Raw genomic sequence first — 15,000 nt, 5'->3', positions numbered from 1 at the left:
GGTAATAACGTGGCTTTATACAGGAAGTACCAGGTAATAACGTGGCTTTATACAGGAAGTACCAGGTAATAACGTGGCTTTATACAGGAAGTACCAGGTAATAATGTGGCTTTATACAGGAAGTACCAGGTAATAACGTGGCTTTATACAGGAAGTATCAGGTAATAACGTGGCTTTATACAGGAAGTACCAGGTAATAACGTGGCTTTATACAGGAAGTACCAGGTAATAACGTGGCTATATACAGGAAGTACCAGGTAATAACATGGCTATATACAGGAACAACTTTACTTACTAATATTTATCTAAATTGAAACTACGTAGCATGTTAGCTAACCCTTCCCCTTCCCCTAACCCTAACTTTAACCCTTTAACCTTACTCCGAGCTAGCATTAGCCACCTAGCCACCAAGTTAAAGTTAGCAACAACACATTTCAATTCGTAACGTATTGCACGAAACGGTTGATGGGCATCCACAAATAGATACATACCATACGAAACGTAACATATCATACAGACTGATACGAAATGCTCTGAGACCAGGTTGGTGCAGGAGATTTAGTGCAAAAAAAGTGTTTGGGTGTGTATGTGTGTGTGTTGGGATGTGTGTGTGTGTGTGTGTGTGTGTTGGGGTGTATGTGTGTTGGTGTGTGTTGGGGTGTGTTTGTGTGTGTGTTGGGGTGTGTTTGTGTGTGTGCTGTGGTCTGTATGTGTGTTGGGGTGTGTGTTGGGGTGTGTTTGTGTGTGTGTTGTGGTCTGTATGTGTGTTGGTGTGTGTGTGTGTTGGTGTGTGTTGGGGTGTGTTTGTGTGTGTGTTGTGGTCTGTATGTGTGTTGGGGTGTATGTGTGTTGGTGTGTGTTGGGGTGTGTTTGTGTGTGTGTTGGGGTGTGTTTGTATGTGTGTTGTGGTCTGTATGTGTGTTGGGGTGTGTGTGTGTTGGTGTGTGTTGGGGTGTGTTTGTGTGTGTGTTGTGGTCTGTATGTGTGTTGGGGTGTGTGTGTGTTGGTGTGTGTTGGGGTGTGTTTGTGTGTGTGTTGGGGTGTGTTTGTGTGTGTGTTGTGGTCTGTATGTGTGTTGGGGTGTGTGTGTGTTGGTGTGTGTTGGGGTGTGTTTGTGTGTGTGTTGGGGTGTGTTTGTGTGTGTTGGGGTGTGTGTTGGTGTGTGTTGGGGTATGTTTTGGGGTGTGTGTTGGGGTGTGTGTGTGTGTAGTGCACAACTATGGGCCCTGGTCAAAAAAAAGTGCACTGCCGTAAAACGCTGATTCTCAAATAGCCTCCTGTCCCTTTTAACACCCGGAGCAACTAATAGTGTCTACAGATGTATGATTAGTTAAGCAACACACATTTCTGCAAATAAACGCCAGGTTTTAAGTAAACGCCATGTCTAAATGAATTGCTTAATAAAGAGGACCACAAATTTTTCACAAGGTTTCATGTTTGATTTGTTACATTAAATAATTCAGTCATGACTCAAAAAAATGATGGGAATTATTCACTTTTTAATCGGCAATAAGAAACTGTTAATCATTGACTGCTAACAGCTAAGATCTTCCCGCTAACTGGCCGACCCCAAAAAACGGTCAACAACTTCAGTCAACAACTTCAGTCAACAACTTCAGTCAACAACTTCAGTCAACAACTTCAGTCAACAACTTCAGTCAATAACTTCAGTCAATAACTTCAGTCAACAACTTCAGTCAACAACTTCACTCAACAACTTCAGTCAACAACCTCAGTCAACAACCTCAGTCAACAACCTCAGTCAACAACCTCAGTCAACAACTTCAGTCAACAACTTCACTCAACAACCTCAGTCAACAACTTCACTCAACAACCTCAATCAACAACTTCAGTCACAACCTCAGTCAACAACCTCAGTCAACAACCTCAGTCAACAACTTCAGTCAACAACTTCAGTCAACAACTTCACTCAACAACTTCACTCAACAACCTCAGTCAACAACTTCACTCAACAACTTCAATCAACAACCTCAATCAACAACCTCAGTCAACAACCTCAGTCAACAACCTCAGTCAACAACTTCAGTCAACAACCTCAGTCAACAACCTCAGTCAACAACCTCAGTCAACAACCTCAGTCAACAACTTCAGTCAACAACTTCAGTCAACAACTTCAGTCAACAACCTCAGTCAACAACCTCAGTCAACAACTTCAGTCAACAACTTCAGTCAACAACTTCAGTCAACAACTTCAGTCAACAACCTCAGTCAACAACTTCACTCAACAACTTCAATCAACAACTTCAGTCAACAACCTCAGTCAACAACCTCAGTCAACAACTTCAGTCAACAACTTCACTCAACAACTTCAGTCAACAACCTCAGTCAACAACCTCAGTCAACAACCTCAGTCAACAACCTCAGTCAACAACTTCAGTCAACAACTTCAGTCAACAACCTCAGTCAACAACTTCAGTCAACAACTTCACTCAACAACTTCAATCAACAACCTCAGTCAACAACTTCAGTCAACAACTTCACTCAACAACCTCAGTCAACAACTTCACTCAACAACTTCAATCAACAACTTCAATCAACAACTTCAGTCAACAACTTCAGTCAACAACTTCACTCAACAACTTCAGTCAACAACTTCAATCAACAACCTCAGTCAACAACCTCAGTCAACAACCTCAGTCAACAACCTCAGTCAACAACTTCAGTCAACAACTTCACTCAACAACCTCAGTCAACAACTTCAGTCAACAACTTCAGTCAACAACTTCAGTCAACAACTTCACTCAACAACTTCACTCAACAACCTCAGTCAACAACTTCAGTCAACAACTTCACTCAACAACTTCAATCAACAACCTCAATCAACAACTTCAATCAACAACCTCAGTCAACAACTTCACTCAACAACTTCAATCAACAACCTCAGTCAACAACCTCAGTCAACCACCTCAGTCAACAACCTCAGTCAACAACCTCAGTCAAAAATGACAGAACCCAGAAATTGGCAGAGTGAAAAATGGCAGAAGATGCACAGTCAGAGAAGAGAATAATAATTCTGTCAAGGACTTTATATGTTTTATGAAATTCAGGAATTAAATAATGAACTATGCAAATGAGCGAAAGCTGTGTGTATTTAAAGGAAATAGAGGCCTGGCTCAAATGAGTGCCTGTTGCTTCAGTGATTGAATGTAAATAAATGCTGGGGATATGAATTTAAGTTTTTACCGTAAATAGGGATTAAGGGTGCCATTTGGGAGTCAGGCCAATATATGAAAGGGTGTCACAGTGACGTCTGTGCCCATCTGACAGACAGACACAGACAGACAGACAGACAGACAGACAGGACAGGACAGGACAGGACAGGACAGGACAGGACAGGACAGGACAGGACAGGACAGGACAGGACAGGACAGGACAGGACAGGACAGGACAGGACAGGACAGGACAGGACAGGACAGGACAGGACAGGACAGGACAGGACAGGACAGGACAGGACAGGACAGGACAGGACAGGACAGGACAGGACAGGACAGGACAGGACAGGACAGGACAGGACAGGACAGGACAGGACAGGACAGGACAGGACAGGACAGGACAGGACAGGACAGGACAGGACAGACCCAGTCCCCTCCCAGTTCCAGACCACTGGGCAGCAGCCAATGTAAATTTCATCACAGCGTGTCTTTGTGTCAGAGAAAAAAGATTCCAAAGACAAGATTGTAAGCAAAGCAAACTTAAGTGATTCACTCCTCTCTTGAAGCGAACAGGGTAAACAAACAGCTTAGCGTTGCCTAGACCTCCACGTACTGTTCTCTGCTATAAATGAAGTAAACCCACTGTTCTTTTGTATGCTCCTTTATAAGACCTCTCTCTCAATATGAGAGAAAAAAGAACACAGAATGGGCCTCAACACTGTCACACTGCCATCATCAATCACTGAACGCTGTACTTTAATGTTTATAAAGCATTGTACCTTTCGCAATGTGAACCCGTTGGATCTGGAAAGACGAGACAACATAGGAGCTCTACCTGGAGATTAATCCTCCTAGCCTTTTATGGAAAAGCTAGGAGGATTAAGCAGTGAACTTTCAGGCAGAATAGGAGAAAATAGATTCAGTTTCCAATTGAAAACATTTTGACTGCAACTCCAGGTTCACATTTTTCATCCGCGACCTACAGTATCTTCAGATGTATCTCAGCCAACCAGGTGGTGACGTCCGTGACCTACAGTGTCTTCAGATGTATCTCAGCCAACCAGCTGGTGACGTCCCCGACCTACAGTGTCTTCAGATGTATCTCAGCCAACCAGGTGGTGACGTCCCCGACCTACAGTGTCTTCAGATGTATCTCAGCCAACCAGGTGGTGACGTCCCCGACCTACAGTGTCTTCAGATGTATCTCAGCCAACCAGCTGGTGACGTCCCCGACCTACAGTGTCTTCAGATGTATCTCAGCCAACCAGGTGGTGACGTCCCCGACCTACAGTGTCTTCAGATGTATCTCAGCCAACCAGCTGGTGACGTCCCCGACCTACAGTGTCTTCAGATGTATCTCAGCCAACCAGGTGGTGACGTCCCCGACCTACAGTGTCTTCAGATGTATCTCAGCCAACCAGCTGGTGACGTCCCCGACCTACAGTGTCTTCAGATGTATCTCAGCCAACCAGGTGGTGACGTCCCCGACCTACAGTGTCTTCAGATGTATCTCAGCCAACCAGCTGGTGACGTCCCCGACCTACAGTGTCTTCAGATGTATCTCAGCCAACCAGCTGGTGACGTCCCCGACCTACAGTGTCTTCAGATGTATCTCAGCCAACCAGCTGGTGACGTCCCCGACCTACAGTGTCTTCAGATGTATCTCAGCCAACCAGCTGGTGACGTCCCCGACCTACAGTGTCTTCAGATGTATCTCAGCCAACCAGCTGGTGACGTCCCCGACCTACAGTGTCTTCAGATGTATCTCAGCCAACCAGCTGGTGACGTCCCCGACCTACAGTGTCTTCAGATGTATCTCAGCCAACCAGCTGGTGACGTCCCCGACCTACAGTGTCTTCAGATGTATCTCAGCCAACCAGCTGGTGACGTCCCCGACCTACAGTGTCTTCAGATGTATCTCAGCCAACCAGCTGGTGACGTCCCCGACCTACAGTGTCTTCAGATGTATCTCAGCCAACCAGCTGGTGACGTCCCCGACCTACAGTGTCTTCAGATGTATCTCAGCCAACCAGGTGGTGACGTCGGCGACCTACAGTGTCTTCAGATGTATCTCAGCCAACCAGCTGGTGACGTCCCCGACCTACAGTGTCTTCAGATGTATCTCAGCCAACCAGCTGGTGACGTCCCCGACCTACAGTGTCTTCAGATGTATCTCAGCCAACCAGCTGGTGACGTCCCCGACCTACAGTGTCTTCAGATGTATCTCAGCCAACCAGGTGGTGACGTCCCCGACCTACAGTGTCTTCAGATGTATCTCAGCCAACCAGCTGGTGACGTCCCCGACCTACAGTGTCTTCAGATGTATCTCAGCCAACCAGCTGGTTTCATAACAGCCAGGGTTTCAACTGCTGTAAGCTACAGCGCTCTGAGTCTGTCGTCTCAGTCAGGAGCAGATGATGGAAACTCACTGACACTGGCAAAACATAATCCTCTTCTTTTACTCTGTGCATCTCAAACGGTTCCTTATTCCCTAGATAGTCCACAACTTTTTTTTCCAGAGCCCGAAGGTCAAAGGGTAATGCACTCTGTTGGTAGCAGGATGCCATTTGGGACATAGACAATAACGTTGTAATTAATTGTTGTTACTTTAGCTCCTTTCTGGGGGGGGGGTCACACTTTCTTTTAGACTGGGTCTGGACTAGACAGCTGATGTGGGATGTGTTGCGTACTTTGGCTGGAGGCTAAAATAAAGGCTGTCCATCCATAGGCTGTCCATTTTCTCTATCTCTCTTCTCATTCTCTCTCTCTGTCTGTCTGTCTCTCTCTCCTGCGTCTCTCTCTCTTCTCATTCTCTCTCTCTGTCTCTCTCTCCTGCGTCTCTCTCTCTCCTGCGTCTCTCTCTCTCCTAACTCTCTCTCTCCTGCCTCTCTCTCTCTCTCCTGCCTCTCTCTCTCTCCTGCCTCTCTCTCTCTCTCCTGCCTCTCTCTCTCTCTCTCTCTCTCTCCTGCCTCTCTCTCTCTCTCTCTCTCTCTCTCTCCTGACTCTCTCTCTCTCCTGTCTCTCTCTCTCTCCTGCCTCTCTCTCTCTCTCTCTCTCTCTCTCTTGCCTCTTTCTCTCCATCTCTCTCTCGCTCTCTCTCTAACGTATTGTCTCTCTCTATCTAGCTGTTTGTGCTGTGTCATGGCCTGCTGCAGCTCACCCAGCTGCTCTACAGTTCCTACTTTAAGAGCACCATCACCACCATTGAGAGACGCTTTGGCCTCAGCAGTTTCTCCTCTGGCACCATCTCCTCTCTGCACGAGGTAAGAGCCAACCAGTAACCACAGCTCGGTAAAGAAGTCATGTTAGAGTCATCTCAGGAGGTGGTTAAAGAGTAGAAATGCATAAGCACTGGATGGTGTTGTGATATGACTCGTTATATTAGTATGCCGCCTGCTTTTGTTGAAGCACTGTCCGAGCCTTGGCTCCTAGATAACGAGTAGAAAACAAGCAGCCATTCACTGAGTGTGTATTGCTACCTTATTCTCCTGGTCATAAGGTCTCTGACACACTCTCTTTCCCTCCCTCTGCTCTTTCTCTCTCTTTCCCTCCCCCCTACTCTCTGCCCCCCCCCTTCTATCACTCTCTTTCCCTCCCCCTTCTCTCTCCCTCTCTTTCCCTCCCCCCTACTCTCTGCCCCCCCCCCCCCTTCTATCACTCTCTTTCCCTCCCCCTTCTCTCTCCCTCTCTTTCCCTCCCCCTACTCTCTGCCCCCCCCTTCTATCACTCTCTTTCCCTCCCTCTTCTCTTTCTCTCTCTTTCCCTCCCCCCTACTCTCTGCCCCCCCCCTTCTATCACTCTCTTTCCCTCCCCCTTCTCTCTCCCTCTCTTTCCCTCCCCCCTACTCTCTGCCCCCCTTCTATCACTCTCTTTCCCTCCCTCTTCTCTTTCTCTCTCTTTCCCTCCCCCCTACTCTCTGCCCCCCCCCTTCTATCACTCTCTCTCCCTCCCTCTTCTCTTTCTCTCTCTTTCCCTCCCCCCTACTCTCTGCCCCCCCCTTATATCACTCTCTTTCCCTCCCCCTTCTCCCTCCCTCTCTCTGCCCCCCCCCCCTCCCCTTCTCTCGCTCTCTGTCCCTCCCCCCTACTCTCTGCCCCCTCCCTTCTCTCTCTATCTCTGTCCCTCCCTCCCTCTAGGTGGGGAACACCATTCTGATAGTGTTTGTGAGTTACCTGGGCAGCAGGGTCCATCGGCCTCGTCTCATTGGACTGGGTGGTCTGCTGATGTCCATCAGCGCTCTCATCCTGGCCCTACCTCACTTCCTGTCCCAGCCCTATAACTATGACTCTGTCATACATGGTAAGATGTTGGGATGAAATATATCTCTATTACAGCGACAGTACCCTGAAACACCAAGGATACACCACTACGTCAGAGGGTAGGTTACATGGGTTGGGTTTCCATCACACAGAATATCGTAGAAAAGATTTGTTAGTCCAGGACTATTACCGTGTCCGGGAAAATGGTCCTGTGAGTTTTAAAACCTAGTCTATGGCAATGCAAGTACCATCCACAGTCAGTCTCTATAAATCAGCAGTCCCAGTGTGTTGGACCTCGTTCCGCCTGTCATCGAGTGGATGGATTTAGAGTGGATGGATTTAGAGTGGATGGATGGATTTAGAGTGGATGGATGGATTTAGAGTAGATGGGTGGATTTAGAGTGGATGGATGGATTTAGAGTGGATGGGTGGATTTAGAGTGGATGGGTGGATTTAGAGTGGATGGGTGGATTTAGCGTGGATGGATTTAGAGTGGATGGATTTAGAGTGGGTGGATGGATTTAGAGTGGGTGGATTGATTTAGAGTGGATGGGTGGATTTAGAGTGGATGGATGGATTTAGAGTGGATGGATTTAGAGTGGATGGATTTAGAGTGGATAGATGGATTTAGAGTGGATGGATTTAGAGTGGCTTGATTTATAGTGGATGGATGGATTTAGAGTGGATGGATTTAGAGTGGGTGGATTTAGAGTGGATGGGTGTATTTAGAGTTGATGGATGGATTTAGAGTGGATGGATTTAGAGTGGATGGATTTAGAGTGGGTGGATTTAGAGTGGATGGATTTAGAGTGGATGGATGGATTTAGAGTGGATGGATTTAGAGTGGATGGATGGATTTAGAGTGGATGGATGGATTTAGAGTGGATGGATGGATTTAGAGTGGATGGATTTAGAGTGGATGGATTTAGAGTGGGTGGATTTAGAGTGGATGGATTTAGAGTGGATGGATTTAGAGTGGATGGATTTAGAGTGGATGGATTTAGAGTGGATGGATTTAGAGTGGATGGATTTAGAGTGGATGGATGGATTTAGAGTTTGAGTTTATTTTTTATTTTTACAGGGACAGTGCACATTAATCAACATTTCAGTAAAAGTGCCGGTTTTAGCCAACCGGCTAATTTTCAACCGCAGTCCCTGGGCAGGTTATTAAAAACAATTACAATATAGACACAGGATGGATTTAGAGTGGATGGATGGATTGAGAGTGGATGGATGGATTTAGAGTGGATGGATGGATTTAGAGTGGATGGATGGATTTAGAGTGGATGGATGGATTTAGAGTGGATGGATTTAGAGTGGATGGATGGATTGAGAGTGGATGGATGGATTTAGAGTGGTGGATTGTGGGAGCCAGGCTGGCTTGCAGGTGCTCTCTAGCTCCTGTGTGTGTGGTTCACGTGAATGTGTGTGCTTTCTCCAGATCGCCAAGACCTGTGTTCCCTCCAGGGTCCCTCCAACACCACAGAGGCCTGTGGAAAGACAGAGATCAAGCGTATAGCAGACACCAACAACTTGTGGCTGCTCATGGCTATAGCTCAGCTGCTGTTCGGGGTGGGGTCTGTTCCCATACAACCCTTTGGTATCTCTTATGTGGATGACTTCGCCGGACGAGGCAACTCCCCCCTCTACATAGGTAAGAGGCCTGTAGCCTACTGAAACACTAGAACCTCTACATAGGTAAGAGGCCTGTAGCTGACTGAAACACTAGAACCTCTACATAGGTAAGAGGCCTGTAGCTGACTGAAACACTAGAACCTCTACATAGGTAAGAGGCCTGTAGCTGACTGAAACACTAGAACCGCTACATAGGTAAGAGGCCTGTAGATACACTAGTATAATTATAAATATCTGACACAATGACAGCTACATACCAGCCTGCATCCCACTGCTGGCTTGCCTCTGAAGCTAAGCACGGTTGGTTCTGGTCAGTTCCTGGATGGGAGACCAGATGCTGCTGGAAGTGGTGTTGGAGGGCCAGTAGGAGGCACTCTTTCCTCTGGTCTAAAGAAATGCCCCACGGCAATGATTAGGGACATTGCCCTGTGTAGGGGGCCACCTTTCGGATAGGATGTTAAATGGGTATCCTGACTCTCTGTGGTCACTAAAGATCCCATGGAAATTATCGTAAGAGTAGGGGTGTTATCTAAGGGTCCTGGCTAAATTCCAAATCTGGCCCTCATACCATCATGGCCACCAAATCACCCCCAACTTCCAATTGGCTCAATCGTCCCCTGTAACTATTCCCCAGGTTGTTGCTGTAAATGAGAATGCGTTCTCAGTCAACCTCCCTGGTAAAAGACCTTGACTGTTTCTTTTCTCCTCAGCCATCCTGTTTGCCCTGTCTGTGTTTGGACCTGCCTTCGGCTTCCTGCTGGGCTCCGTCATGCTGAGGATCTATGTGGATGTGGATAGAACCGGCTCAGGTAGGTACTGTGTTTGGATCGTCACAATGGTGGCCGAGGTTTGGTGGCTGGTTTAGAGGGTGGGATTGTATAGCTTGGGCTCATATTGAAAAGCTGTTAACGATCTGTTTCTGTCTCTGTTCCTGCCTTGGTCTCTCTGTTACGATCTCAATCTCTCTTTGTCCTTTCTCCTCCTTTCTCCCTCCCTCTAACTTTCCTCTCTCTCTCTCTCTCCCTCTCTCTTCACACCCTCCCTCTAACTTTCCTCTCTCTCTCTCTCTCTCTCTCTCTCTCTCTCTGTCTCTTCACACCCTCCCTCTAACTTTCCTCTCTTTCTCTCTCTCCCTCTCTCTTCACACCCTCCCTCTAACTTTCCTCTCTCCTCTCTCCCTCTCTCTTCACACCCTCCCTCTAACTTTCCTCTCTCTCTCTCTCTCTCCCTCTCTCTTCACACCCTCCCTCTAACTTTCCTCTCTCCTTTCTCCCGCTAGTCACCAACGCTGAGCTGGCCCCTACAGACCCTCGCTGGGTGGGTGCGTGGTGGATGGGCCTCCTCATCTCCTCTGCCAGCCTAACCCTGACCTCCATCCCATACTTCTTCTTTCCTCTCTCCCTCCAGTCACCAACGCTGAGCTGGCCCCTACAGACCCTCGCTGGGTGGGTGCGTGGTGGATGGGCCTCCTCATCTCCTCTGCCAGCCTAGCCCTGACCTCCATCCCATACTTCTTCTTTCCTCTCTCCCTCCAGTCACCAACGCTGAGCTGGCCCCTACAGACCCTCGCTGGGTGGGTGCGTGGTGGATGGGCCTCCTCATCTCCTCTGCCAGCCTAGCCCTGACCTCCACCCCATACTTCTTCTTTCCTCTCTCCCTCCAGTCACCAACGCTGAGCTGGCCCCTACAGACCCTCTCTGGGTGGGTGCGTGGTGGATGGGCCTCCTCATCTCCTCTGCCAGCCTAGCCCTGACCTCCACCCCATACTTCTTCTTTCCTCTCTCCCTCCAGTCACCAACGCTGAGCTGGCCCCTACAGACCCTCGCTGGGTGGGTGCGTGGTGGATGGGCCTCCTCATCTCCTCTGCCAGCCTAGCCCTGACCTCCATCCCATACTTCTTCTTTCCTCGCAGCATGCTGCTGGAAGGCAATGTGGGTAACACTCCGTCACTAAAGTTCTGTCCCAAAATGCACCCTATTCCCTATATAGTGAACAACCTTTGACCAGGGTCCTATTCCCTATATAGTGAACAACCTTTGACCAGGGTCCTATTCCCTACATAGTGAACAACCTTTTATCAGGGGTCCTATTCCCTACATAGTGAATGACCTTTTATCAGGGGTCCTATTCCCTACATAGTGAATGACCTTTGACCAGGGTTCCTATTCCCTACATAGTGAACAACCTTTGACCAGGGGTCCTATTCCTACATAGTGAATGACCTTTGACCAGGGGTCCTATTCCCTACATAGTGAACGATCTGTTACCAGGGGTCCTATTCTCTATATTGTGAACGACCTTTGACCAGGGGTCCTATTCCCTACATAGTGAACGACCTTTGACCAGGGGTCCTATTCCCTACATAGTGAACAACCTTTGACCAGGGGTCCTATTCCCTACATAGTGAACAACCTTTGACCAGGGGTCCTATTCCCTACATAGTGAACAACCTTTGACCAGGGGTCCTATTCCCTACATAGTGAACAACCTTTGACCAGGGGTCCTATTCCCTACATAGTGAACGACCTTTGACCAGGGGTCCTATTCCCTACATAGTGAATGACCTTTGACCAGGGGTCCTATTCCCTACATAGTGAACGACCTTTGACCAGGGGTCCTATTCCCTACATAGTGAACGACCTTTGACCAGGGGTCCTATTCCCTACATAGTGAACAACCTTTGACCAGGGGTCCTATTCCCTACATAGTGAACGACCTTTGACCAGGGGTCCTATTCCCTATATAGTGAACAACCTTTGACCAGGGGTCCTATTCCCTACATAGTGAACGACCTTTGACCAGGGGTCCTATTCCCTACATAGTGAACAACCTTTGACCAGGGGTCCTATTCCCTACATAGTGAACAACCTTTGACCAGGGGTCCTATTCCCTACATAGTGAACAACCTTTGACCAGGGGTCCTATTCCCTACATAGTGAACAACCTTTGACCAGGGGTCCTATTCCCTACATAGTGAACAACCTTTGACCAGGGGTCCTATTCCCTACATAGTGAACAACCTTTGACCAGGGGTCCTATTCCCTATATAGTGAACAACCTTTGACCAGGGGTCCTATTCCCTACATAGTGAACAACCTTTGACCAGGGGTCCTATTCCCTATATAGTGAACGACCTTTGACCAGGGGTCCTATTCCCTACATAGTGAACGACCTTTGACCAGGGGTCCTATTCCCTACATAGTGAACGACCTTTGACCAGGGGTCCTATTCCCTACATAGTGAACGACCTTTGACCAGGGGTCCTATTCCCTACATAGTGAACGACCTTTGACCAGGGGTCCTATTCCCTACATAGTGAACAACCTTTGACCAGGGGTCCTATTCCCTACATAGTGAACAACCTTTGACCAGGGGTCCTATTCCCTACATAGTGAACAACCTTTGACCAGGGGTCCTATTCCCTACATAGTGAACAACCTTTGACCAGGGGTCCTATTCCCTACATAGTGAACGACCTTTGACCAGGGGTCCTATTCCCTACATAGTGAACAACCTTTGACCAGGGGTCCTATTCCCTACATAGTGAATGACCTTTGACCAGGGGTCCTATTCCCTACATAGTGAACAACCTTTGACCAGGGGTCCTATTCCCTACATAGTGAACAACCTTTGACCAGGGGTCCTATTCCCTACATAGTGAACAACCTTTGACCAGGGGTCCTATTCCCTACATAGTGAACAACCTTTGACCAGGGGTCCTATTCCCTACATAGTGAACGACCTTTGACCAGGGGATGCATTTGGGACGCAGCCATAAATGCTTAGAATTTTCTTATGAATGTTTCATAAAGTCTGTATGTTGGTACGTGTCACATAAGGTGTTACAGGGGCGGCAGTGTAGCCTAGTGGTTAGAGCGTTGGACTAGTAACCGGAAGGTTGCAAGTTCAAATCCCCGAGCTGACAAGGTACAAATCTGTCATTCTGCCCCTGAACAGGCAGTTAACCCACTGTTCCTAGGCCATCATTGAAAATAAGAATTTGTTCTTAACTGACTTGCCTAGTTAAATACAGGTTAAATATAAAAATAAACTAAAATTCCCTGGAGAAACAAAAAACATTCCCCAAAGCAAGGAGCTTGCAGTGCTATGTTAGTTTACTTAATAATTCCCCTTCTCACAATACTATCTTCCTCAGGTTGTAAGACCAGGGCCCAGAGGCTGATATAATATCTATTGTCGTGTGTCATTATATTGAATGACTTGAAATACCTACAGGTTAAAAGGAATCTTTTCTGGGTAAATTATTCTCAGGTTATTACTGACCTCTTCTGGTATGGAGCCAGTAGTGCAAATGATTGTTACTGTAGACCTATAACACAAAGCAGGGCCTAGACTAGTGTTCTGTCCAGGGGGTGTCCTGCTACATCAGAAACAGGAGATAGACTAGTGTCCTGTCCAGGGGGTGTCCTGCTACATCAGAAACAGGAGATAGACTCGTGTCCTGTCCAGGGGGTGTCCTGCTACATCAGAAACAGGAGATAGACTAGTGTCCTGTCCAGGGGGTGTCCTGCTACATCAGAAACAGGAGATAGACTCGTGTCCTGTCCAGGGGGTGTCCTGCTACATCAGAAACAGGAGATAGACTCGTGTCCTGTCCAGGGGGTGTCCTGGTACATCAAGCTGTCTCACTGTACTGGTACATCAAGCTGTCTCACTACAGTATCAGGAGATAAACTAGTGTCCTGTCCAGGGGGTGTACTGGTACATTATGCTGTCTCACTACAGTATCAGGAGATAGACTAGTGTCCTGTCCAGGGGGTGTACTGGTACATCACGCTGTCTCACTACAGTATCAGGAGATAGACTAGTGTTCTGTCCAGGGGGTGTACTGGTACATCAGAAACAGGAGATAGACTAGTGTCCTGTCCAGGGGGTGTACTGGTACATCATGCTGTCTCACTACAGAAACAGGAGATAGACTAGTGTCCTGTCCAGGGGATGTCCTGGTACATCACGCTGTCTCACTACAGAAACAGGAGATAGACTAGTGTCCTGTCCAGGAGGTGTCCTGGTACATCAAGCTGTCTCACTACAGAAACAGGAGATAGACTAGTGTCCTGTCCAGGGGGTGTACTGGTACATCATTCTGTCTCACTACAGACACAGGAGATAGACTAGTGTCCTGTCCAGGGGGTGTCCTGTACATCAAGCTGTCTCACTACAGAAACAGGAGATAGACTAGTGTCCTATCCAGGGGGTGTCCTGGTACATCAAGCTGCCTCACAACAGAAACAGGAGATAGACTAGTGTCCTGTCCAGGGGGTGTACTGGTACATCACGCTGTCTCACTACAGTATCAGGAGATAGACTAGTGTTCTGTCCAGGGGGTGTACTGGTACATCAAGCTGTCTCACTACAATATCAGGAGATAAACTAGTGTCCTGTCCAGGGGGTGTACTGGTACATCATGCTGTCTCACTACAGTATCAGGAGATAGACTAGTGTCCTGTCCTGGGGGTGTACTGGTACATCACGCTGTCTCACTTCAGTATCAGGAGATAGACTAGTGTTCTGTCCAGGGGGTGTACTGGTACATCAGAAACAGGAGATAGACTAGTGTCCTGTCCAGGGGGTGTACTGGTACATCATTCTGTCTCACTACAGAAACAGGAGATAGACTAGTGTCCTATCCAGGGGGTGTCCTGGTACATCAAGCTGCCTCACAACAGAAACAGGAGATAGACTAGTGTCCTGTCCAGGGGGTGTCCTGCTACATCAAGTTGTTTCTTTACAGGAACAGGAGATAGACTAGTGTCCTGTCCAGGGGGTGTCCTGCTACATCAAGTTGTTTCTTTACAGGAACAGGAGATAGACTAGTGTCCTGTCCAGGGGGTGTCCTGCTACATCAAGTTGTTTCTTTACAGGAACAGGAGATGGACTACAGTCTTGGCCAAAAGTTTTGAGAATGACAC

At 47.8% G+C, this 15,000-nt stretch overlaps 1 protein-coding gene across 1 annotated transcript in view; it reads left to right on the top strand.

The window, feature by feature from the left end:
- Positions 1 to 15,000, top strand: part of LOC116376733 (solute carrier organic anion transporter family member 2A1) — a 62,862-nt gene that overhangs the window by 25,654 nt on the left and 22,208 nt on the right. The window contains exons 2-6 of the mRNA XM_031838182.1: positions 6,299 to 6,436; positions 7,310 to 7,472; positions 8,874 to 9,086; positions 9,778 to 9,887; positions 10,873 to 10,998. Of these exons, the coding sequence (XP_031694042.1) occupies positions 6,299 to 6,436; positions 7,310 to 7,472; positions 8,874 to 9,086; positions 9,778 to 9,887; positions 10,873 to 10,998 (750 nt within the window). The remainder of the gene's footprint in view (positions 1 to 6,298; positions 6,437 to 7,309; positions 7,473 to 8,873; positions 9,087 to 9,777; positions 9,888 to 10,872; positions 10,999 to 15,000) is intronic.

This window comes from Oncorhynchus kisutch, linkage group LG13 (assembly GCF_002021735.2).
Source record: "Oncorhynchus kisutch isolate 150728-3 linkage group LG13, Okis_V2, whole genome shotgun sequence".
In the NCBI taxonomy this organism is placed as follows: Eukaryota; Metazoa; Chordata; class Actinopteri; order Salmoniformes; family Salmonidae; genus Oncorhynchus; species Oncorhynchus kisutch.
This window is presented reverse-complemented; position numbering and strand designations above follow the sequence as displayed.